Source organism: Artibeus jamaicensis, unplaced genomic scaffold (assembly GCF_021234435.1).
Source record: "Artibeus jamaicensis isolate MK-2021 breed Jamaican fruit bat unplaced genomic scaffold, CSHL_Jam_final contig_373, whole genome shotgun sequence".
NCBI classification, from domain to species: domain Eukaryota; kingdom Metazoa; phylum Chordata; class Mammalia; order Chiroptera; family Phyllostomidae; genus Artibeus; species Artibeus jamaicensis.
The window spans coordinates 3326625-3351536 of NW_026521807.1; the positions used below are offsets into that span (position 1 = coordinate 3326625).

A 24912-nucleotide genomic window follows, 5' to 3' on the forward strand; every position below is an offset into this window, starting at 1 on the left:
CTCTCCTTTCCCAGACGGGAGAGCTGAGGCATGGAGAGGGAAGGGGCTTACAGGGCATCCAGTTAGTGAGCTGCGGCGCGGAGAAGAGAGTTCAGCCTCTGCAGCACCAAAGCCACAATGAGTCTGGGACAACAGGTGCCAGTGTTTATTTACCTTTATAGAGAACTCAAGTGGAAAAGAGAAAGCAAGGTCAGAGACACACACGCTAATAAAACTGACCACACAGACCTGGCGTAGCAGCAGTGCACGAGGTACTCACACGGAGAAATGTCCACGAAGTCGGGGTCGATGTTGTGCAGCAGCTCCATTCTGGGGGACGGGTGTCCTTCACTAGAAAAGAATTTTTTAGGCAACATTAATTTCCTCTCTCAAAGGAGTATGGATGATGTCAATGCTTCCTACTCTTATACTTGAAGGAAACAACAAACTTGCCAGTTAACAACTTTGTCATGAATTCAGAGATTCCCCAAACTCTTTGGCTGGTGCATCTATCTTTGAGTAGTCATCGTTTATCTGTAATATAATAATGACTGGACATTTACCTGAGAGCTTCAATGTCAAGCACATTTTTAAATGTGACCTTTTGCAACAGACAATGGGGCTGTATTTGAACACCAGTGAAGGGAAAACTCAAGTCACCCTGTGTAGACTGCACACTGAATCCTCACAGTGAAATGAAGAACGAGCATCGGCCAAGCTGGCAGCGTCAGTACTGCAGATGCAACGTGCCTTTGAATATAAGCCTCTGTGAGAAAAAACACTGTCTTCTGCATCTGGCAACATGCATATAACTCATCTAATACAAACACATGTGAAATATATATACTTCTTTAACATTTAAAAAAAGGGTATACGCAAATACAATCACAACCTATAAGAGTGCTGAAAAAAACTTGGTCACTTAGCCCAATCCCCTCATATTATAGATGAGGAAGGCACAGAGTAAGTTATTGGCTAAATAAGGGGTTGTGTGACTCTCAAAATAGTGCTCTTAAAAAACTGGGGGCAGAGTCACCATCCGACGTATGTGGGGCATGCGTGAAATAAGCGGGTCATTTGGTTACTGTATACCCGGCCTTATGGAAGGCATAAGACACAATCTCAATCACTGGGAAACAACAGTGGACAACTCGATAATCCAACAGAAGGTGGCCAAGAACTGTTAAAACTCTGGGGTTTAGCTCTGTCTGGGGTGGCTTAGTGAACTGAGTGCCAGCCTGAGAACCAAAGGGTCACTGGCTCGATTTTCAGTTGGGGCACATGCCTGGGTTGTGGGTTGGGTCCGCAGTAGGGGACATGTGAGAGGCAACCACACATTGATGTTTCTCTCCCTCTCTCTCTCCCTTCTTCTCGCTCTAAAAATAAATAAAATCCTTAAAAACAAACAAACAAAAAAATCCCTGGGGTTTATACATGCCTGAATAACCTGTTCAGGCTTCTGCTATAACCAAGAAGCTAAGTTTTCGGGTGGCTCAATATACCCATACACCACGCTCACAGCTAGGTGTCTACAGCAGCGGTTTGGGATTCTAAGGACCATAACATTTTTTAAAAATCTTGATTGTGATTGGCAACATTGTATTTGCCATGTAAGAAAATGTTACGACAAAATTAAATTAGTTAAAAACAAAACAAAAAAACTTCAACTACTATCATCATTTTGCTTTTCTTCTGGATGCAAGTCCCTTATTAGATGCACAATTTGTTAATATTTTCTTTAATTTTACAGGTTGTCTCTTTGCTTTCCTGATAGTATCATTTGCAGGACAAAAATTTTAGCATTTGATACCATTTCTTCCTCAAAGGTATAATTTTGGTTTTGTATGTTTATAACACAGTTTTTAGCATATCAACTGTGTGATCACCACAGTCTTACAGAGTAAATTGTGGCCTCATCAAATTCATAAAATGTTTATGGGATTATTGCTATATTACAACATATGTTAGCTTCTATGTTCTATATGCTGCTATATGTACTTATATATTATACTACAAATATTGTGGTATTTCATTATTCTTTTGTACATTATTCCAAAGTCTCATTTCCATACAACCAAAGTACTAGAAAGTGGACAATGTCAACTGCTTCAATAGTTCCTGGTCTTACTTCTGGCTGATTCTGAAGGCCTCACTTTTTCAGATGCAGAACAGCACTAACAGCCTTTCAGAGTTTGCATCTCAACTCCACAAATTACTGGCCATCCAAACTTGAGCCTTGTTCTTCTCACCAGCAGAATGTAGATCAAAGTACAGACTTTATAGGGCTGCTACGAGAATTAAATGAGGCAACACATGTAAAGCACTTTGCACGGTCTGGGGTGTCTTAAGTGCTGAGTAAACTACTCGCTTAAAAACAACAATGTTCATTGCAAAATGTGGATTCTTACTCTGCAGACATGAAAAAATTATACAGGATTAGAACCTGAGATGCAGATACAAGCATAATATGCAGATACAATGGACATTAACGTCCCTATCCATTCTTGCTGGCAAGAGTTCTCCTTATGAAATACGTTGATGCAGCTACAACTTTAAATTTCTAAGACATGTTATGATACACCTGAAAGTCTCTTTTTAGAAAAGTATCAGTGTCATATACCTAGGTCACACATCACACTGTCTACTCAGTATGAGCTACATATAAAAGAGACATATTGCAATCTGTTATCTAGAAATTTTCCTTATTTTTCAGTTTCGGCACAAGGCACAGTTTAGCTGTATAAGCAATGCTATCTTCACTAGGCTGCTGATTCCATTGTGAAAGGTAAATCTCTGAAAAATGACTGATGATGTTTATAGTAAGTGATTTTTCAATAATCACACAAGTTCCTTGTTTTTAGGTGAAACAAGGTAAGGGGTGTTTTTATTATGGCAACTGTTTGTGCTCCAGGTCGGCAGAAACTAAGGAGAGCTCTCTAATTAGCTCCTATAAGGTAGGCACTTATGAGACTTTTTAAAGATATCTGCTGCAGAGCGCTTATCGGGCCCAGCCCACATTACTGGCTAAGGCAGTCAGTTCACAATGACCACTTAATGACAGAGACTGACCTCTACACCAGCGAAACGGGCATGTGTCATGCATGTCCATTACAATCAAACTGGAGTCACAGTGGGGGGTTGGGCTAGGCTAGTTAGAGTAACAGAGGCTAGCATTTATAGAGCATTTATGATATACCACGTACCATTTTCAATGCTTTATATGTATTACCTCATTTAATTCTTGACACTATGATAGAGACACAGCCTTGGCACACTGCACTTAATGAGTTACGAGATCATGTGGTTAAGCAGGTGACAGAATTGGGTCTGCAACTCAGGCAGATTCCCACTCCTAACCTCTATGCTAGATGGTCTCCTTAGTGAAATGTAGACATGGCCTCAGCACCTCCTTGAATGTCTGGTATTTTCTCTCATTTAGCTTATTATTAAGGCCCAATTAACAAATACCACTACTCAAATACCTCTATTAAGAGTTGTTTTTCTCCATCCTCTTGTCCTAAAGACTGATACATTTCAGTACTCCATTTTAATTTACCTCAAACTTCATATTTTCTGGATTAATTAAAAACAACAGAGCAAGGAGAAACCGATCAGGGACTAGTTTCCAATATGCTATAAATATTTTCTAAAAGTCTACAGTTTCAGACACTGACATCACAGCACTGTCCATTTATAAATAGAGTTTCCAGTTTTTGACTTTCATTTTCCAACTAGCTGAAGGGTGGGGCGGTAAAACATTTCCCATAAATAAATTAAATGCTGTTACATTCCATATTTCTTTGACCACTGGTTGCTGACCATCCGTCCTAAAAGGACACACCCTGTAAGGCAGTATCAAATTTTTAGAAACCCGTTAACCCTTAGTAAGTGTCTTCATCATTGTGATCACCTTCATTCAAGCTAAGCGTTTGTTTTATACATAGTTTTTCCCCTAAATCCTCATGTGAGGCCAATACAGCAGGTACCACTACTAGTACATTTTACACATGAGGGAACTGATGCTCACAGATGGGAAGTAACTTTCCCAAGATCATAAAAAATTAATGGATAAGATGGGATTTGAACCATATTTAACCACAAAGTTCACATTCTTAACCATTACACTATCAAAATAAGTCCCTTACAGTACTTATGTTCTTTGTTACGCAGGTGTGGGTGATACTGAGTTTGTACAAATCCCACGTGCCTTGAAAAGCCGTTTTAACATGCAAACATCACCACAAATAAAGAGTCAGGCATGGAAATGATCAAGTTTTGACTACACTTGAAGAAGAAATTCAATTGATATATGAGGAGGAAATTTTTTCATGTGTATTTTTATTACAGAATCTTATTAAATTTCTTAAGTAAGCTACTTAAGAAATAAGTAATATAAAAATAATGGAATCATTCCCTTAATATAATCTTTTCCTATTCATTACTGTAAAATAATTGGTAGGACCTCTGAGTTAGTCTCTAGGTAAACCAGCAGGGCCTAATATGCCTTCATTCCAATTTCCATTATAAAACTCGTGAAGAATTACGAAGTGATGAAAACTGGCAAGACTGCTGGAAAATAAAGAGAAGACCAGACGCTGAAGTCCCGAGGGAACTTCGACTAATGCCAGTGCTGAAGAGATCAACAACGCATTCTCGGATTCTATCTAAAGAGTCAGAACCTGACCCCAAAGCACATAGGAAAAGATGGGTTCATTTCGTCTGCCTTTAGCTGGATGACTCAGCAGCAGCCCCACAAAAAACAGGCGATGACTTCCCATTGGCTCCCTTCAAAGCCAGGCCCTCATGCCCTTCCTCCCCAGTCCCAGCAGCACCCTTCCCTGTGTCCATCCAGGCAGCAAACACCAGGCTACATGGGGGTGAACAGAAGAAGCAAGTATGACCTGTAGCATCCTAGAATGCAGCACCTAATAACAAAAAACATCTAAAACAGCCTACAGAGCACCACATCCTAGGAGCATAGGGTAGAAACTTTTTTGTCAAAAGGGTAAAGTAGGGAATCAAAAACAAAAACAAAAAACAAACCCACATCATTCTTTAAACACTTTAACTTAAAAACATATAGAGTCCCCTGGCAGTCTTTGAAGGCAGAGCTACTGCTTGTGTTAGGTAGCAGCTAGGAAAGAGTGGCCAGAGGAGAAATAAAGGAAGAGCCCTCACCATTATAATCCAAAAAAACCCCCCAAAAACTTACTACAGGAGGCTAGACGCAAAAGGAAGACATGTCTCACCAATGAACTCAGCTGTCCTGAGCCCGGTGTGACAAGAATGCAGGGTGTCCTGAGCACTGCAAGCAAAACAGGTGCCTACAGGAGGAGGGGAGAGTCCATGAGCCTGTGCCGAGGAAAGAGGCTTCTGTGACAATCTTACTCAGACTGTGGGGTGATCTGAACATCACAAGCGGGGATTCCACAGAAGGAAGAAGGGGGCCTATGCTGGGAAAGGGGGCCTCTGTAACAACTTCACTAAAGGCAGAGTCTACGCTAATTGAGAAAGAAAGCCTTTGTATTCCCAAGATTTAGAAGGGGGAGGAAAAGGGGGAACCTAAAAGCTGACTAAGGTATATAACCCATGAACCCCAATAATCAGCACACTTAGATTAGCTAAGGACTCACTTGTAGCCTCAGCTCAAGTATCTAGAACAAACTTACTAACTTCATTTCCTCTATACGCGGGCAATTTAGACTAGCTGGGGGCCTGCTTGCAGCTTTGTGCTCCTGTGTTTCATAAAGAACCTTGCTGTCTCATTTCCACTCTACATGTTCGTCTCCTGCTTGAATTCATGTCTTGTGAGTAAGACAAAAACTGAGGGAAGAGAGCCTATTGACTTGGGTCTCTCCCCATCTCTAACAGTTGGAGCTCCCTAGCATCTTTATTTCATTAATCATACTTATAATGCTTCATCTATAGTTTCTAGTGCTATTTTTCTTAAACTAGAGCAAGAGCCCAAGAACATGTGAGTTTGGGATTTCTATAGAATGCTGGTGGCCACCTGAATTTGAATCTCTCCACCCATTCCTCTGGGGGGAGGGGAAGACCATATTGAAAAGGAAAGACAGTAAAAGCACTCAATACCCAAGCCTACGACATAATCAGGAGACAGAATGTATTTAAACCCAGGACGGATATGGGGAATAACCATCCGAGACCTGAAAGGGCAGTGCTGGTGCCCGCCCTGGCAGGGCCAGGCTGGGACCGTGCAAAAGAGAGCGAGGAGTCCACGAGGGGAAGAGGCCCCAATCGCATCTGGTAAAACAACCCCCAGGGTGATGCTGGACAGGGCTGATACCTGGTAGAGCAGACAGCTGGATACTGGGGAGTCCAAGGGAAGTGGCTTGGAAAGTGTAGGATCAGCATGATCAGCATGGCAGTCTCGGGTAGGCACCAATTCTGAGAGGAACAGTTGACTAACAAAACAAGTGTCTTGCAAGGTGGATGGTGAAGGGGAAGGAGGAAGAGGCAACAGGCCGTGGTCCTCCTGAGACAGCACAGTATCAGAGAATTACAAGACAGACGAGCACCACTTATTAAAGAAACTGCGCTTCACTCACCATAGCAACAAAAGGTGCTCTTGAACTAAGAAATGAAATGAACTATCCAGCTTCCACCCCCCAGATCACCTTCTGTTGTGGGTCCATGAAAAGCTAACACATGTAAACATAAACACAAAACAGAAAAAGCCAGCCTCCAGGCAATATTACCATAGGAGTTAGAAAAGCAGCGAGTGAGAATTTAAAACATTTGGCAACTGAGAATGCTCCCCCTACTATGGGGACAAAAGCAGAAGAAACTGTAACATGATATTTCAACATGATTTAATATAATTAAATCAGAAATGCTGATATAAAAAAATACCATGAATCAAAAATTTAGAAATCAGACACTGAACTAAGGGAAGAAACTGATGAAAATGCAAAATCTCAGATGTGAAGGGGTACTTTATACAACTGAAAGTATATGAAGGCAGATAGATAATAAAGATGAAAAGAAAGAGGATAATTCAAAATGAAAATTAAAAAGTAAAAAGAATCACAGAGAAATTGGTACAAACAAAAGACATGTAAATTGGATTCAATAACACCCATAACTCAAGTCCCTAAAGAAGAAACACAAAACAATGGAACATAACATTTAAAGCTGTAATTCAAAAATTTCTGAAGTAAAAGACCTCAATGTACCCAAAAAAGGAATGCACTGTGTATCTGTGAATATTGACCCAGTAGGGTTACCTTTGAGGCATATCTAGTAAAATCTTAAGACTTTAAATAATAACAATAGTGATAACAAAAATCTTCTGGGCCTCCGGACTAAAGGACCAAGTCATTTGCAAAAGAACATGAGGTTGACATTAAACTTGCCAACAGCAGCATACACAGCCAGGAGAGTGGGACGGCACATTCAAGAAAGTCAAGGAAAGACAGTACCAGGGCAAGGACTCTGTGTCAGTTGAACTGATTTTTAATTCTCAAGTTTGTATAAAACATTTTAATAGGCATACAACAATTCTAAGAATCCCGAGAAATCTATTTAAGAATGAATTCCTCCAACTAAGAGATAATTGAGAATACTTTAGAAATGAGCAAATGGTTGGCATGTAACACACTGCAGATCTGAGACTAAAACAAAATTCTGGATATGGAGAGAAGAACAGTTTACGTGGTTGCCAAAGTAGAAACAATACAACTAAAACTGGCAGGCAAGGGCGGGAGAAAGGATAAAGCTGGATAAGCTAGTTGATGTTCCTATAGTCAAAGATGCCATTTAAAGCTAACAAACCAAATGTAGAACTTACGTTTTTAAAATAAAAGAAAAAGACTTAGAGAATTATATAAAGATATTAGTATAATGGTGAACACTGGAATAAAATATGAGTCATTCTAAATATTAAAAGAACTAACAAATGAAAGGTCAAAGATAAAAGTAAATATAACACAAAACAATATGACAAAGCTAAGAATGAAAGTACCAGCCAGGGCAACAGATATAAACTCATCTACTAAAAGAAAATATTTTCTGACTGCGTCATAAAGCAAAATTTAACACAGTACCTAGCAAGTACAGAATACACATTCTTTTCAAGTCCACATGGCAGACACCAAGAAAGACACCAAGTCTCAAATTTAAAAGAATTGAAGTAAGAAGAAGTATGTTCCCTGACCAAAACTGAATTAAACTAGAAATCATCAATATCATTAGAGAAAATCTGAAATATTTGGAAATTAAGCAACATACTTTGAAATATATGGGTCAAAAAAAGGAAATCACCATTTGCAGCATTCCAACCATTATACTTACCAATAATTTTGATGTAACGTCTACCTTGCCAGAGAGCAAGACTGCAATCTCAGATTTTTTTAAGGTTTTAAAGAAGATTAAAATTCTTTTTGTTTTACTAAGAAATAATTGACATGCATCACTGTATAAATTTAAGGCATATAGTATTCATCTTTTCATATAGATAAAAGAATAAAGGAAAAAATTCTCCTTTTTGTTTGTAGGTAGAACTGTTGTTACATTTTGTTGTAATAATACTTATCAAAAGACAATAAAGCAAAATCTATAGAATGCTGAGAAGAAAAGATGTGACGAGAATTCTTTGTCAAAAAGTTTATGTTTGGGGTAATGAATTTTTTTCATATGCAAAGATTAACAGAACTCACCACTTATGTACTTTTACTAGAAATTACTTTAAAATATTAACTAACCAATCAAAAGATGAACTAAAATTAGGAACTGAAGAGTGAGAAAGATATGCAATAAAAGGGGTGTTGGTAATATTAAAGGTAATTAAACATACAGATATATATATATATAATATATATAATGTATTCGGAATGCTGAAATATAATGCCAGGCTGAATTATCAAACACTTGAAAGTAGAAAATAAGCAGGAAAATGCCGACCAGGAAAATACACAATAAAATTTTCTTTGGGTACTTCTGCTGCCAGTCAAGAGTGCTCAGTCTTGGTAGACTGGACTGGTCTTACCAAGGAGAGAGGCAGACTGGACTTACCCCCTCCTTAAAACAGCCCAAAGAAAAATAGAATACATAAAACAGCAGTTTTCAGAAACACTGGATCTCAGGCAAAGGACAGTGATCCCTGACAGCAAACAAAGGAAGTGAGTCTTACCACTGTCCTCGCTTCCTATCTTGAGACAGCACCCGAGCCCTGTACAGGGAAGGGAACTGGAGCACAGCCTCAGTGGGAGAGACAGAGCTGAGGGTCCAGGGAGACCGAGGGAGCTACCGTTTACAGGACAGAGTGCCAGAGAAGAGAACACTGCACAGAAAGACAGTTGTAAAGGGTTCCTTAAAGAGTATTTAGCTGAGCACTGATCAGATGTATCTGCGGCAAAATCTGGTAAAAGAAATACAACGGGCAGAGGTGGAGAATATTTCCACCAAGAATTTAAATACACGCTTCAAACACAAGGGCCACAACAGCGTGGCGCTAACCCACTGCGAGAGCGGCTCCATCAGCGGGCTCAACCCTGGCAGGGAGACAGGTCCTGGGCTGGTAAGGACTTAACATGGGGCCACAGAGTTTCCACTACAGAGGAAATATTATCTGACAATATTAATAAAATCAGTATCAATAATAATTACCCAATAATCAGTCTAGTTGTCTTGGTAATATTTGGAATAAGTACACTTTAGTTCAGAGGTTCTTAGCCTTTGACTTATTGACCGTTCTGCTTCTCTGGGCTTCATGGTATCTGAGAAAGTAGAGTGAAAAGTGACTTCTTTTCCCTTTACCTTTCTTCTTGAAGCCGAATCCACAGGAGGAAGAAGTTTTTACAATGTCACAGTAGGTTTTAAATGTATCTACATCATCAGAAAGTATTTTACTGCCACCACAGTCACATTGTATCACCTAGAACAGTTTCCCATTGATGAGGGGACAAAAGCCCTTCTTACCATTATGATTAGGGCTCTGCTTTTGTTGATAAGTTTAATTAAAGAGAGAATACTTAAAAAAAAAAAAGAAGCATCATAAAGTCTGAATCCTTTGAAAACAGCCGATAGGCTGCATCTCAAGTTGAAAAACAAAAGGCTCATTTCAGACTGGAAAGAGCTTGGGGAAGCCATGTCCCCTGTAAATGACAAACGTGGTCAGTGGCTTGGAACAGAAGGAAAACCGAAGCAGCTGAAGGAGCTTCTATTGCAAATAATGTCACCCACTCCAGAGGCCCTGACATTCTCCTGACATTTTAATATCTTACAGCAGGGCTAAGAGGAATTGATAACCAGGCAGCCAGTGAAACTTCCGATGCTCTCTGCACAGCTGACTCTGTTTTTCCTCCATTACTGGCATTCCTATTTCATGAGACCATTTTGAAATTTTCAAAAACTACCATCCTCTTGAAAATGGTATTTCCGAGCAAATATCTGACTGGAAAAAGTTGCGGAACTCGGGGCGCAGATCAAGTGTCTCTGGCACTTGGCTGTCCTCTTGTTTTTGCTGCTTCGGAAAAGAAGCTCCAGATGCCAATCTGACCGACCGCTTTCTGTCTCAGCAGGCCTGGGCGCCAAGTGTGCTGCCGCCGGCACTAACCGGAGGCTTGCCGCGTGCTGCGGGGGCACCAGCTTCATCGGGGCAGGGGCTAAGTCACTTTCTGGGATCTTTTTTATCAAAAAAGGGGAGCAGAATGAGAGCAGTTCTTCACTCACTAAGGGAAATTTGCTGGATTTCCAGAGGAAAGTCTTAAAATGCTGGATTACAGTTTGGGCAGCAATTTTACTTTTTTTAAGGTAGAAAAGGAATGTGTACTTTTTCATGTATGTTCAAGTACTTTAACATACTTGGATGATGTATGCTGTTCAAGAAAGGAGGGCACCTGTTTGGTAAGGGGTCGGACACTATGAGTTCAGTTCTTCTAACACCAAAGAAAGACTAGGCAAATCTGGAATTACGGGGACCAAACTTTTTCCAATTTTTCTGCAGGCAGAAGCAAACTCCTGCCAAACTCTTAAAGGTTACTTCCGATCAAGATAATCTTAAGATTGACATTTGGACTTACAATCCAAAATTCGGTGATGTGGGTGAACATCAATGACTTGGACTTTGTCAAAGATAAATTCAGTAAATTCAGAGCCGAGGAAATGATTCAAATGAATCCCACTAGTTCTCAACTGAAGCGTACCCTCATTTGGCAAAGTGAGCTTCCTGATTATGAAATCAAGAGAAGGCTGAGACTCAAAAGGGCAGCAGTGGGAGAATAAGGAAAGGTCATCAAGAGCAAAGACGTGTCATTAGAGACCAAGGCTAAGATTATCTACACCAGTGTACTCCCAAGTACTACAACAGGTGCACAAGCTGGACAGTGAGGAAGGCTGATAGAAAAAAAATTCATTTGAAATTTGGGGGAGAGCTCTACAGATTCCCTGGACCACCAGAAAGACAAATGAGTGGTCCCAAAGCAAATTAAACCTCAAACAAAGCTGGAGGCAAAAATGACAAAATGGAAGCTATTCTACTCTGGGTACATCATGAGAAGACAGAGGTCTCTGGAAAAGACAACGATGCTTGTGAAAAAACACAAGGCAGCGGGAAAAGAGGAAGATTGAGTACAAGCTGGATTGATTCAATCAAAGAAGCACCAGGCTGCTGAGGACAGAGCATCATGGACTCTTTCATTCAGAGTTGCCAGGAGTTGGGGCCGACTCACTAACAGGTAATACACACAATCACATAGGGAAAAAAAGTGTAGTCAATGTCTAATATCATAAAAACAAATTCTATCTAAATTTTTGTACATACATTTAAGTATCTTTTTTCCCCTGTAAGTTCATATCTTTTAGACTAGACTCAAAGAGATCTATGACTCAAAAACATGAAAAAAAAATCTACAATATCCCTAAAAGCATTTATTTAAAAAAAAAAATCATTTATTTGTAAGCTGAACTACCACTTTCACACAAAAGCTGTCATCCTCACTCGACTGAGCGAGCGGCCGCAGAGCGCCGTCCCGGGAGGAGAGAGGAAGATGTGCGGGCACCTGATGGTTTTCCACACGTCGAAGCCATCCAGGGGCTTGGTACCATTCGTGCTTCCCCCAGCCAGCTTCACGAGGGTTGGCAGCCAGTCGGAAATATGGATGAGCTCCCGGCTCTTCACACCCTTCTGTTTCAGCAAGGGGCTGGCCACGAAGCCCACGCCGCGGACGCCTCCTTCCCACAGGCTCCACTTTCTTCCTCGAAGGGGCCAGTTATTGCCCCCAGCCAAAGTCTGCCCTCCATTATCTGAAATACAATTAGGTGGTGGCATTAGGACAATATTTAAGAAGGAAAGACTTCTATGTATGTTCTTACTGAATTGTGCTTAAGGACTGAAGAAGATAATTCCTCCTAATCCTCTCCTGTACCAACTAACCTGTTCCCTCCCGAAAGTACCCTCCACCACACAGATATAACCAGACCGCAGTGTGACACAGATGTGACAGGGGACCAATCAGTCCTCTGTGAATACAGCCCCTGAAAAACAGCCGTCCCCTGTGGGTACCTGCTTGGGACGGAGCGCTGTGCTAGTTGATGCACAAGGTTTCAAATGCCTGTGTACAATGTGGTGGAACGGAAGGGTGTGAATCCAGGTAAGCTGGGACATTCTGGCACATGGAAAGAAACTTCTGAATGAGTTTCACTTAGTGACTTAAAGCTCCTGACAGGTGGGGACAACGGACCTTTTTATTTTCCTCCTGGAAAAATTTTCTGACATTTAAACTGGTTATTGAACTAACATTCTACTCCTTCGTAATTTGAATGCTTTCTTAAGTGTGAAAGTTGAAGATGTCTTCAGTGGGCTAAATGTCTCTGTAAACACAACAGTCAGATGGAAAAAATAATTGTAAGAAAAATTCCTCCCTTCCCGAAAGGGTGATGGCAAGACCAAAAGCTTCATGGTGCGCTGTGCCAAGGAAGAGAAGGGTTTCCTTTCAAGAAAACTGAAGGAATGGATGACATTGGTGAAGCCAACAGAGAAGTTACAACAGTGACTGAAGTTAAGTATCCTACCAGCTGCTTAGGGCTCAGAGTCAGAAATTAAGTTGGCCCACAGAAGGTAAAAAGTGATATTTCTTGTGCAGTGAGGCTGTAGAATCGTATTATCTTCAAAAGTAGCCACACACTTAGGTGACTTTAGGGACACATTTTAAACAACACTTATTTGCACATATATTATACTTACAACTAAACAATTTTTAAGATCCACTGTTATCCAAATGAACCACAGGAGGGCAGTAATACAGACCTGCTCTGTAGGACCGGACACATATAAAAATCTAACACAGAAATTAAGATCTGTCAAAGCCTCAGGATACACATGGAAGGCAAGAGAACTAATATGTGTTAAGTAAGCACCTACTATGCACCTGGCACCACTTTAATATCGTATCTCTCACAGAATCTGGAATCTGACAGACTGGAAGCCTGACACACTAGCTGTGTGATGCAAGGCAATTGGCTGCCTCATTATCTTTATCTTTAATGTGGAGGCAATAATTGAGCCATGGCTGGTGTGGCTCAGTGGACTGAGCACCAGCCTGTGAACCAAAGGGTCACTGGTTCTATTCCCAGTCAGGGCATGTGTCTAGGTTCTGGACCAGGTCCCTGGTGGGGGTGCGTGTGAGAGGCAACCACACACTGATGTTTCTCTCCCTCTCTTTCTCCTTCCCTTCCCCTCTCTCTAAAAATAGACAAATAAATCAATTAACTGCTACCTCATGTATTACAGTGAGAATTAAATGACATCATTTATGATCGTTGCTTGGTTGGGTACCTGGCACAACCCAAACACTAAATAAATGGTAGCTAATATTTATGACAACCCCAATAGTCTAATATTATAACAATATTGTTGCTTTAAAAGAAAAAGAGATGTGAAAAGGACAGTGGGAGGTGGGGGTAAGTAGAGTAGGAGAGAGGAATGGGGGCAAATGGGCAACTGTAATGGAACAACAATAAAAAAATAGAGTAAAACACAAACAGAAAAGAAAAGGACAAGCCAGTAAGTGGCAAATCTGGGGTTCAAACACGGTCTGAGTGACTCTCCAGGCAGCTTCTGTTCCCGGAGAGTCCTGCTCCTGACACTGGGAGAGGTTTACGCCCACGGGCCACAGCGATCTCCACGCCCCCCCGGGACCCACGCGCACAGTCGGCCTCGGCACAGAGTGCGCCCTTCCCTGACGCAGCACAAGGGTGCTTGGCAAGGTGAAGGTTCCCTTCAGAGGAGAGGCAGCTTTGCTGCTGGCGGGACAGAAGTCCAAGGATCTGCTGCCAAGGAGGCTTCCGATGAAAGCCCTCCACACCCCAGGTCTCAGTTCTTCTCTGCTTTGTGAAGAAGGTGGTTTAGAGGAAAGTGACATTTTTTCAACACGCAGGTGGATGACAATCAATCTTACTTGCTGTCAGGGACTTTTAAGAACCTCTCCTTAAACCCCACATCTCTTCTCGACAAAAACCCAAGGCCCAGAGAGTCACCCAAGCCAGTGTATTAAATACAGATTCTACTTCACATGCACCCACCTGTATTTTCAAAAGAAGGCACACTGTTTTTAGAAAGAGGAATTCCTCCATGTTCCTTTACTTCTCAGAGTATGTCACCCATAGCCACCATATTAGTTTAAAAGAAGGTGCTGTTCATGTTGAATGGCAAGAATACACTGGAAAGGAATGCTACCCTCTACCTGTGAGAACAAGAAAGGCTGAGGCAGCAAGATATTCTGCTCTGTCACCCGGATTGTAATAAACAATACTGACCCACTGCTTGTAGAAGATGCTCGACATCTCCATTTTAAATATTTGAGATATTATAAACTGTCTCTCTCAGTTGCACATATTTGTTAGTGCCCGACACAAAACTGCGGGTGGTGATGGTGGTGGAAATAAGAGTGGAGACGACGGGGAAAGGGCAGCTGCGTCTGGAATCTGATTCTAGGAGCGACCCCTTCAGGTATGACTCAGAAAGGAACACGCTCCAGCCTGTAGGGAGAATTTGGCCGCCGCTGCTGCTGTAGGAGCTGGAAGGTGTTTCCTCACAGTAGTAGGGGAGGGTGCTCACGCAGTGAGAAGGGCTGTTTTTGCCATTAGCTCAGGGTGATGTTTTTGCCATTAGCGATGATAAGCCATGCTATTGTCAGTTCTCAACGTGGCTTCCACCCCGTTTTGCCGACAGCACTCCAGAGAGAAAGCGCTGGCAACGGACACACCTGAAACTTTTTCTGTGGGACTCCCCTGTCACAGAGCCCACTGCAGACGTGGCTACAGGAAGAGGGCAATTCAACTTTTCAGGAAGGAGGTGGGGTGTCGCATCTCCACAGGCAGCACAGGGCTGACGGCCGCCACTTGCCAGGAAAGGAGCAGAACCCACTGCAGACGCAGGCCTCTGAGCAGCAGGGAGCTGCTGGTCATCGGTCCAGCACCGTCTCCCCAGTGTCTCGAGGAGTGAGACACGAAACTGACCAGAGTAACAGCACGAATCAAATGAGCTCATTTGAAAAAAGGCAGAGAAAGGGGTTTTCCCATAATGCTCACTTAAATCTGCCATAAATTAAAAGGGGTCAATTGTATTGCATAAAATGGTAACTAGCCTTTGGTGGTGATCACTCTGCAGTGCAGACAGATGTTGAATTACAATGAAACTTATACAGTGTTATGCACCAGTTTCATATAACATATACCAACTTATATATTGTTATATACCAGTTTTACTTCAATAAAAAAGTTTTAAAAGATAATGGAACCACCATAATTTCAAACATGTTTTATTTTCATTTCCTTCTTAAATTTTCTTTGGGCAAAAGTTATTTTTGTTCTTATTAAGAATTAATTTTCAAAACAAATTTTTCTTGTTTCATTTCCTGATTGACTTACAAAAAAACTTTCAAATCCAAATAAGATGACTCCAACAAGTAAAGGAAACTATGAAACTTTTTTTTTCAGGGAAATGGTTTTTCAGCAATGTTTTTGGCAGAGAAAAAAGCTAATTATAAAATCTTTGCAGTCCAGAAAAGAAATGTCAAAATAAAACAAATGCTGTCATTTACAGATGGTAAATCTCACTTTGCAATACATTATTGAATAAAAATAACTGTCAAAAAGTCATGGAAAAACATCGCTTAGCCAGAGACCTGAGCAAAAGCATTAAGTATATGCCAACAAAGCCTCATCCCTATCCAGCTGATAAAAACGGACGTGGAACCGTGACGACGTCAGTTTTTAAGACTACTCCCTCCCAGGCAACGCAATGTCATGGCTTGGCTGTGGCAGGGTCCCTGAGCCATCGACACACATCTCCACCCCACTGCCCCCAGGGATCTTTTAACCCGGGCTTCCCCAAGGCGTCCCCCTCACTCTGACTTGGGGATCCCAGAGGAAAAGCAAGGATCACTCCAGCAACCCTGTACCAGGGCCTGGCCTTCCTTCTCAATGGGAGGCTACCCACGTGAGCGTGACAGACGAGCAGACATGATTTCAAATGCCAAGAAGCCTCTTTGTCCAAGAAAGGAACTATTGATGATGGTTGCTTCTTTTAGACTAATTTTTTTAAATGACTAAAATGTAAACTGGAGAGTTAACATGTGTCTTAGTAGTTCATGTAAAGGGTTAGGTTCGTTCAGTCTTCTATGGTAAGATCTCGGAGAGAATACCCAGATACTCAATTTACAGCCTGATGTTCTCTTTCCCTGTTGTTCTACATTCAGCCATTTCTGATTTAACGTGCGTTCATTTCTGCTAAGTATACCTTTCCAGTGGGTTTCTAATCCAGACCACCGCCACACATGTAACACTCCCCTACCTGCCTCCAGAGGTAACTTACAGACTACTTACCGCAGGTGCCGTCAGAGGCACACCTGTGCTTAAAGACCTCGGACTGCTTTCCAAGCAGGAAACAGTTCACACTTCTGCCCAACACAGAAAACCCTTCACACTTCACCAACCTACTCTTACAGCATCAACTCCTGCCCTTCCCCATAAAAAGTGCCCTGTGCTTAACACAGAATTAACTTCTCCCCGTTGTTATAGAAGGTTCATGTGGACTCAGTCCTTGTACATGTTCCGTCCTTTGCCTAATATGCTCTTCCCCTTCTTTCCTGCCACATGTAAATTTTGCATCCCAGGGTAAATGTCGCATCTTTGGTGAACTTTTCACTTTCTCCCCAAGTCTTTCTCTCTCCTCTGTACTTCCACTGCACTTCTGCTTACACACTTATCTATCCCACTTATCTTGGTATCTTATCTTATATACACTCGTCTCTGCGTATTAATCAGTTGTTCATGAGTTCATCTTCCCCTCCACCTCAGCCTCTCAAGGGTGAGAACAATGCATTACCAGGACCTAGCACAGGTTGCCAAAGAGAGAGCTCAAAAATTTGAGAGGAACAAATAAATGGGTGGAGAAAAGGTCTCTACAAATAAAAACTGAAGGCACTAAAAACTACCTGATTACTGAACAGTTTTTACTGAGCTTTTCATCCAGCCACTTCGTGACCTTGACTTTTAGGGAGCTGGTCTGCACACAGATGCTCCTTGTTTTATAGGATAATGGCAAGTGGGGAGCTCTTGGAACCCTGTGAGAATTTAAGCAAATACTAGAGTTGTTTGTCCAATCTGGCCCCTGGTCAGTTGCAATGAAATCAAAGGGGTTGTTCGAGAGCAGTTGAGGAAGCACCAGTCCTGGCCTGGAAGAGAATTCTCACTCAGCCCTCTAACGAATCTTTCTGGAGCACCTGCTGTATACCAGGGACCACACTAGCTGGCAGCAAACAGGTCAGGCAGGGCTCCCCCCCACTCATGGCATGGGTGGAGAAAGAAGCAAGATCTCCCCATTCATGGTAGGTGGTGACTGGGCCTCTTGGAGGAGCTGCCACCAGAATAACAGGACGGAGCCAACCACCCACAGAAAGGCAGGCGCCCAGCACGGGGACAGGAGGCTTGGGGCCTTGGTCAATTATACATTAGCTGACGGGACATTCTGTGTCAAGGCTTCTGCTTAATTAAATATGTTAAATTAACTATGCTTTAAGAACACTCTGTTTTTTTTAAGGAAAACTTAAGCTAAATGACTACATATAAAAAAGAAAATTTCTAGCTGTTTTATGACTTTCGTGATTTTTGTCTAGTATATCAACTGCCACATTTCTAATTTCGCTGGCATGTATGCAAGGGAAAGGAGTTAAATGCTGTGAGTCTGGGCCCTGACCAGTATGGCTCAGTAGGTTGGACCATTGTCCTATAAACCAAAGGTCAAGGGTTCAATTCCCAGTCAGGTTATGGGTTCAGTCTCTGCTCGGAGTGCATAGGAGAAGGCAAAGGATCGATGTTTCTCTCTCACATGGATGTTTCGCTCTCTCTCCTTCCCTCTCTCTCTAAAAGCAGTGAAAATGTCCTTGGGTGAGGATTAAAAAAATAAAATCAGTCCTGTGAATTTGGGAAGGTCACTCTAAGTTTCCGTGTTTGAAAAACAAGGATAAAAGCCATACCCGCCCCAGTGCAGTGCCTGGCGCAGGAGTTCGACAAACGTCAGCCGTTCTCACTAGTGACAACCACCACCAGCAGCAGCGTCCAAGTGTGCGGAGCAAAACAGGAGCCTATCTGGGTGTTTATGAAACACATACCAGATGTAGGTAGGTATCGCAGCCACACTCTCAGGCACTATGCTTCGTACTGTAGGTAATTTCTTGAGAGTCAAGAAATGAATTGTGAGGGGTTTTGTTGTTATTCTTGGGACACAGCCAGGGCGACTCCTCTCTGTTTCCATGAGTTCAAATAAAATACATCAGTTATCAACAAATGCGTTCAAAAGTCAGAGCCTGGGATTCAAATTAAATGTAAAAAACAGAATCTGTATTCAAACATTCATTCGAACATTTGAAGAGGTTTTAAATGGTTTGCAGCATTTGAGGCAGTAGATGCCCTGCCCCCAGTGCCAGTCTGACACTGATCAGGCTTCACATCCCGATCGGAGGCACTGGGGGTGCTCCTGCTTCTCCGGCGTCAGGGCGCTGGTGCAGTGAAGTTGGCAGCCAGGCCCCCGTAACCGACGCAGCCACCAAAAGAGCCGAAGATAAGGAAGATGAATGCAGGGCAAGGGGAAAATGGAGATTAAAAAGAGAAAGATTACGTAGGGTTGTAGTAAAAGATTTCCTCATTTTAATGGGGCTCATGTCATTGGTTATAGTGAGATACCAACAGGGTTTCCGCTTTCCTAACATTTATTAGGGATAAAAAGACTCAAGAATCTGTCCAACAACTGAAAACATTTGGTCTCTAAAAGTAAAAATCAAACTGGGAACTAGAAAACTGTCCTAATTTGCTAGGTATCAGTAGGTAAACAACTGAACTTCTTTCTCCAATTCGAAGCATAGGTAGACACTGATCTTGGAGATCCTGAAATGAAAGTTGTCAGGTAAACAGCGAGTGTTGTGAGCTAACACTCCTGGAGTGTTAGGAGACAGGGGCAATGCTGGGTTTGATCTGATACTCTAGAACCCATAACAAATACCATGGAAACCCTGTGTTTGGAGTATTTAGGACCAGCAAAAATACATGTATGTTTGTCCTTTTTTACAATTACAGCCCTCTTTATTTTCCCTGCAATTTAATCTTGAAAGAATTTCTAATTTTTTTTTTTACTAATAAAGTTGTGAATCTCAGAACAAACTAAAATTACTCAATACCCTGAGGGAGTACCATGGTTTAGTCACAATTTGGCTCCCCTTCCAGATCTCAACCCCGTTTAAGGTGGCCAGATAATTTTTACCAAACAGCTGTTTAGCTGTCAGGAATGTCAATCACGAAGTGATACATGGGAAAGGTATCACAGAGGCACTGCAGAGTCTGTCAGGACAAAGGATGGCAGGAGAGAAGTGGAAATACCATCAAGAGACAGAAGACAGGAGAACTCTGGATTCCAAATAACAAGCACGCTAAGTACTTGTCTGGTGAGAAAGATGGTGATTGAGTTCAATGATTTTTCAGAGAATTAAACTAGCGAAAGCTCACGGATTCTATTCGAGCAAGCAACAACTACTTTAATTTACCTTTATGTTTCCAAATATACAAGTTAAATGTTTTCAAGTTACCCTTAAAGCAGAAACATTTTATTGGATTTCCACTTTAGAGTAAGATACCCTTTTAGGGTTACTCAGAAAAATCAATAAGCTAAACTGAGCACACAGGCAGTTTGGTTCCCCGGGGCCTTCCCTGATGTTTGCTCGATGGTAAAGGCTCTCTGGGTGTCCGAGCGCCTGGGTGTCTGGGTTCCCAGGTGTCCGACGGTGGGAGAGACAAAAAACCTCACGATAACATTGATCAGTGCGATCCTCTTCGAAGAACAACAGGGTAACATTTAATGACAAAGGCAAAAATAACTCAATGCACCTAAATATTAAGAAGTTTGTTAAAAGAATTTAAACATGGAATGCATAGTTAACAAAGGTAGAAAAAAAAGATTCGCTTTGGATCCCCAGATGACATTCGTTTCAAAGCTGAAGTGAAATTGAACCGAGTCTGTGGACTCTGGGTCCCCCCGACCGTGTGGGGAGGCAGTGCCCCTTCTCGATCAGGGTACACAGTGAGATTTGAAGAGATGTGGTGGCCCCGGACATCCCCACAGGGGAAGACAGTGCCACCTCTTGGGGGTGGAGGTGTTTGGGAAGAAGAGAACATGGGGGAACAGCCTGGTCCCTGTGCCTGACAGGAGGCTGGAGGTTACATGGAGGCATATCCACAGTGAGGAGAGGGAGGCCCAGTATCCGGGAAACTGGGTCTCCCGAACGGCCATGAACCGGGAGATAAAAACAAGAGCAAATGGTCAAACAAATCAAAACAAATGCCCTTGACCACAACCGGCGTCACCAAGTCTCTGCAGTTAGATCCTGGCGTGGGGCCCACTTAGTCTCAGACAAGACTCTAGTAAAATGCACGGCGGCTGGCTTCCTCACTCTATGACAGGCGAGAATCTGCAAATCGGAAAGGCACACTGATGGACATGGTCTCTGTAGAGACCACCGCGAGGGTAAGGGAAAAGACTATGAACAAGAAAATATAATATTTAAAAGCAGACCACAAACTAAAAATGTATATACCTGTTTTTCCAACATTAGGTGACCTACACTGATGTATATTAAGGATACCACTGTATGAAGCATAATACAATAACTAACAAGTTAAAATGATGCCCCTGTATCATTAAGGCAGTAAGAGACTAGTGATATAGTTAAGGATAGTTTGCTTAGACCTAGGAAAAGGTTTATAGTCAGTATTTATGACCCCAATCCTATCTACATGGATAAAATGTGACCACCTTCACCTGTCATCTTCTAGCAAAGGTCACAGCTACAAGCACACAAAAGCTTTTACTGTCCCGGCAGAGTTAAGCCTGTACACTAAAAGCAGATCATTATTTACGGGTCAAGCAACCTGCCTCCTGTGTTTAATAGCTCCACTGGAATGGTGTTTAGAAACCACAAGTCAGGGCTTTTCTCATTCCTGGTAATTCCAGGTCACCTGTGACGTTAGGACAATGGGGGTATGGCCTCAGGGAAGGGACGTCAGCAGACCATTGAACTAACAGGTTTAGCTTAAACAAACATTCAGAACCAGTTAGGGAAGATGGAGGGCTGGACAGAGGAAGAAGACAGGTTGTGAGCCTAAGGCACCCAGGCCCTGTCCCCAGGACTGCATCCCAGGCTGGAGGGAATGATAGATGTGGGGACCCAACGGTGGAAATAAGCTGTGCTTCATCCCCCTAGAGACAGCAAGGCTCCCTGCACGTCCCTGTGCCCAGTGTGGTATGGCAGCAGCAGATGACAGTGACTGCAGGCCCAGGGGCCCTTATAGTACCGAAGTGTGCAAGAGGTGGCAGTCCCGCTGATGAGTGGTTTTCCTTGGATGTGGCAAAAGATGGTCCAAGTCTCTGCAGGCAAGGAGGCTGCGGCGAGGCCTAGGTGGGTGACAGGAGCATGAGGAAGATGATGACTACGGACCACGTGCTCCCCTCAGCTCCAGTGCTTTGGGATGAAACAAAGTGGCGTTGAACCGAGATGACCTGAAAGGACTGCAACCAGGCTTCCCCCACCCAGTCTCAGAACTAGGACCCCAGCAGTACCGAGTCCAGTTACAGAGGGGAAAAGAAGCAAGTTACACATCTTGGATGCCTCAGTTTGCGGACTGATGTCTGTGATCAATGTGTGTGAGCATTATGGCTAGATGTTCTGTGTTTGATGGATATAATCATTGAGGTTTCTTTGCAGGTGGAACAGAAGGTGGACCCATTTTTACTGTTGTGATTGTTTTTATTGTCGATGTGGTAATATGTACCTCAGTTGTGGACTCAGTTCACAGATTTTTACCTTCTTATATAAAAACAACCACAGGAACACCTCACTGCAGGTTCAGGTCCAAACAACTTGCAACAAAGCAAATATTGCAATACAGCAAGTCACATGAAATTTTTGGATTCTCAAGGCACATAAAAATTATGCTTACACTATACTGTCCATTAAGTGTGCAACAGCACTAGGACTAAGAAAACAATGCACAAATCTTCATTAAAAATACTTTGGTGCTAAAAAGTGGTAACCATCTATAGCGAGTGATCACCTTTGGCCAGTAGTGGGTCTTGCTGCCACACTGACGGCTGCTGCGTGATCAGGGCGGTGGTGGCTGAAAGCTGGGGTTGCTGCGGCAGCCTCTTAGAATGAGACAATGAAGTCTGCCTCATCAGCTGCCTCTTCCTTTCAGAAGCGACCTCTCTGTAGCATAGGATGCTGTTTGATAGCGTTTTATCCACAGATCTTTCAAAATTGAAGTCAAGCCTCTCAACTCCTGCAGTTGCTTTATCAAATAAATTTATGTAATAGTCTACACCCTTGTTGTCATTCAGCAGTCTTCACCAGGAGTAGATACTAGCTCAAGAAATCACTTTCTTTGCTCACCCATAAGGAGCAGCTCCTCCTCCGTGAAATCATGAGATTGCAACAATTCAGTCACACCTTCAGGCTCCACTTTGGGTTCCAGATCTCTTGTTATTTCCACCACATCTGCAGTTGCTTCCTCCACTGAAGTCTTGAACCCCTCAGAGTCATCCATGAGGGCTGGAATCACCTTCTTCCAAACTCTTGTTAATACTGATATTTTTACTTTTTCCCATAGAGGCATCTAGAATGGTGACTACTTTCTAGAAGGTTTTCAATATACTTTGCCCAGAACCATCAGAAGAATCACTATCTACGATGGCTCTAGCCTTGCAAAATGTATTTCTTAAATAATAAGACTTGAAAGTGGAAATTACCTTTTGAGCCATGGGCTGCAGAATGGATGTTGTGTTAGCACCCATGAAAGCGACGTTAATCCCCTTGTACATCTTCTACTGGAGCTCTTGGTGACTAGTTGTGTTGTCAATGAGCAGTAATATTTTGAAAGGACTCTTTTTTTTCCCCCTAAGCAACAAGTCTCAATCGTGTGTTTAAAATACTCAGTAAACAGACGTGCTGTTATCCAGGCTTAGTTGTTCCAGTTACGGAGCACATGCAGAGAAGATTTGGCATAATTCTTAAGGGACTTTCACAATGGTAGATAAGCACTGGCTACACTTAAACTCACAGCTGCATTAGCCGCTAACAAGAGAGTCAGCCCGTCCTTTGAAGCTTTGAAGCCAGGCACTGACCTCTCCTCTCTGGCTGTGAAAGTCCTGGATGGCATCTTCCAACAGAAGGGTGTTTCATCTACATTGCTAATCTGTTGTTTAGTAGCCACTTTCATAAATTATCTTAGGGAGATCTTCCAGATAGTTTGCTGCAGCTTCTACCCAAGCACTTGCTGCTCCACTTGCACTTTTATGTTGTGGAGACAGCTTCTTTCCTTAAAGCTCATGAACGAACCCTCTGCTAGCTTCAGTCTTTCCTTCTGCAGGTTCCTCCTCTCTCTTGGCCTTCACAGAGTTGAAGAGAGTTAATGCCTGACTCTGTATTAGGCTTCAGTTTAAGGGAATGTTGTCACTGGTCTGATCTTCCATCCAGATCATTAAACTTTCTCCATATTAGCAATAAGGCTGTTTTGCTTTCTTTTCATCAGTATGTTCACTGGAGTAACACCTTTAATTTCCTTTAAGAACTTTTCTTTTGCATTCACAACCTAGCTCACTATTTGGTGCAGGAGGCCTGGCTTTTTGGTTTATCTTGGCTTTGGACATGCCTTCCTTACTCGGCTCAATGACATCTAGTGTTTGATTACAAGTAAAATATGTGAGTCTTCTTTTCACGTGAATACTTAAAGGCCACTTGTAGGGTGATTAATTGTCCTAATTTCAATACTGTTTTGTCTCAGAGAATAGGGAGGCCAAGGGGAGAAGGAGAGAAGGAAGAAGAGCCAATTGGTGGTGCAGTCAGAACATACATAATACTTACCAGTTAAGTTCACTATTTTTTATGTGTGGTGCCCCAAAACAATCACAATAGTAACATCAAAAATCAAGGATCACCATCAAGATATAATATAACATATAGCAAATATTCACAGGTTCAGGGCTTTAGAATAGGGACAGCTTTAGGGAAGGTAAGGGGACCTCATTTTGCCTACCACCATCACAACAATCGAGTTTATCCTAGGACTGCAAACGATTTGCAGACAGAGTAACAAAGTTCAGAGAATTATACTACACAACTCAAAGACCTACTATAAAACTATCGAGACAGAAAGGAACTGGAATAGGAGCCTACTTAAAGAACCAGATTTAAGTGATCATGCACTATTCAGCAAAGATGAAAAAAGTTTTTTGCAACAAATGATTCTTGAGTAATTAGATATTTACAGGGGTAGGGAAAAGAGCCTTGACCAACCCTTGTTTAACAATATGTACAAAAATTAGTTGAAGATAGATCACATTATAACACAATCATAAAAAGAAAACAATTA

General features: G+C 42.2%; 1 protein-coding gene across 5 annotated transcripts in view; it reads right to left on the reverse strand.

Moving 5' to 3' along the window:
• Nucleotides 1-24912, reverse strand: part of ARSB (arylsulfatase B) — a 138489-nt gene that overhangs the window by 53179 nt on the left and 60398 nt on the right. For 2 of the 5 annotated variants that reach the window (XM_037143695.2, XM_053664435.1), the window contains exons 5-6: nt 12000-12243; nt 260-330 (exon numbers count right to left, since the gene is read on the reverse strand). In XM_037143695.2, the coding sequence (XP_036999590.2) occupies nt 260-330; nt 12000-12243 (315 nt within the window). Of the gene's footprint in view, nt 1-228; nt 331-11999; nt 12244-24912 lie in introns of all 5 variants that reach the window. The other 3 variants (XM_053664432.1, XM_053664433.1, XM_053664434.1) reach the window with 2 other exon arrangements.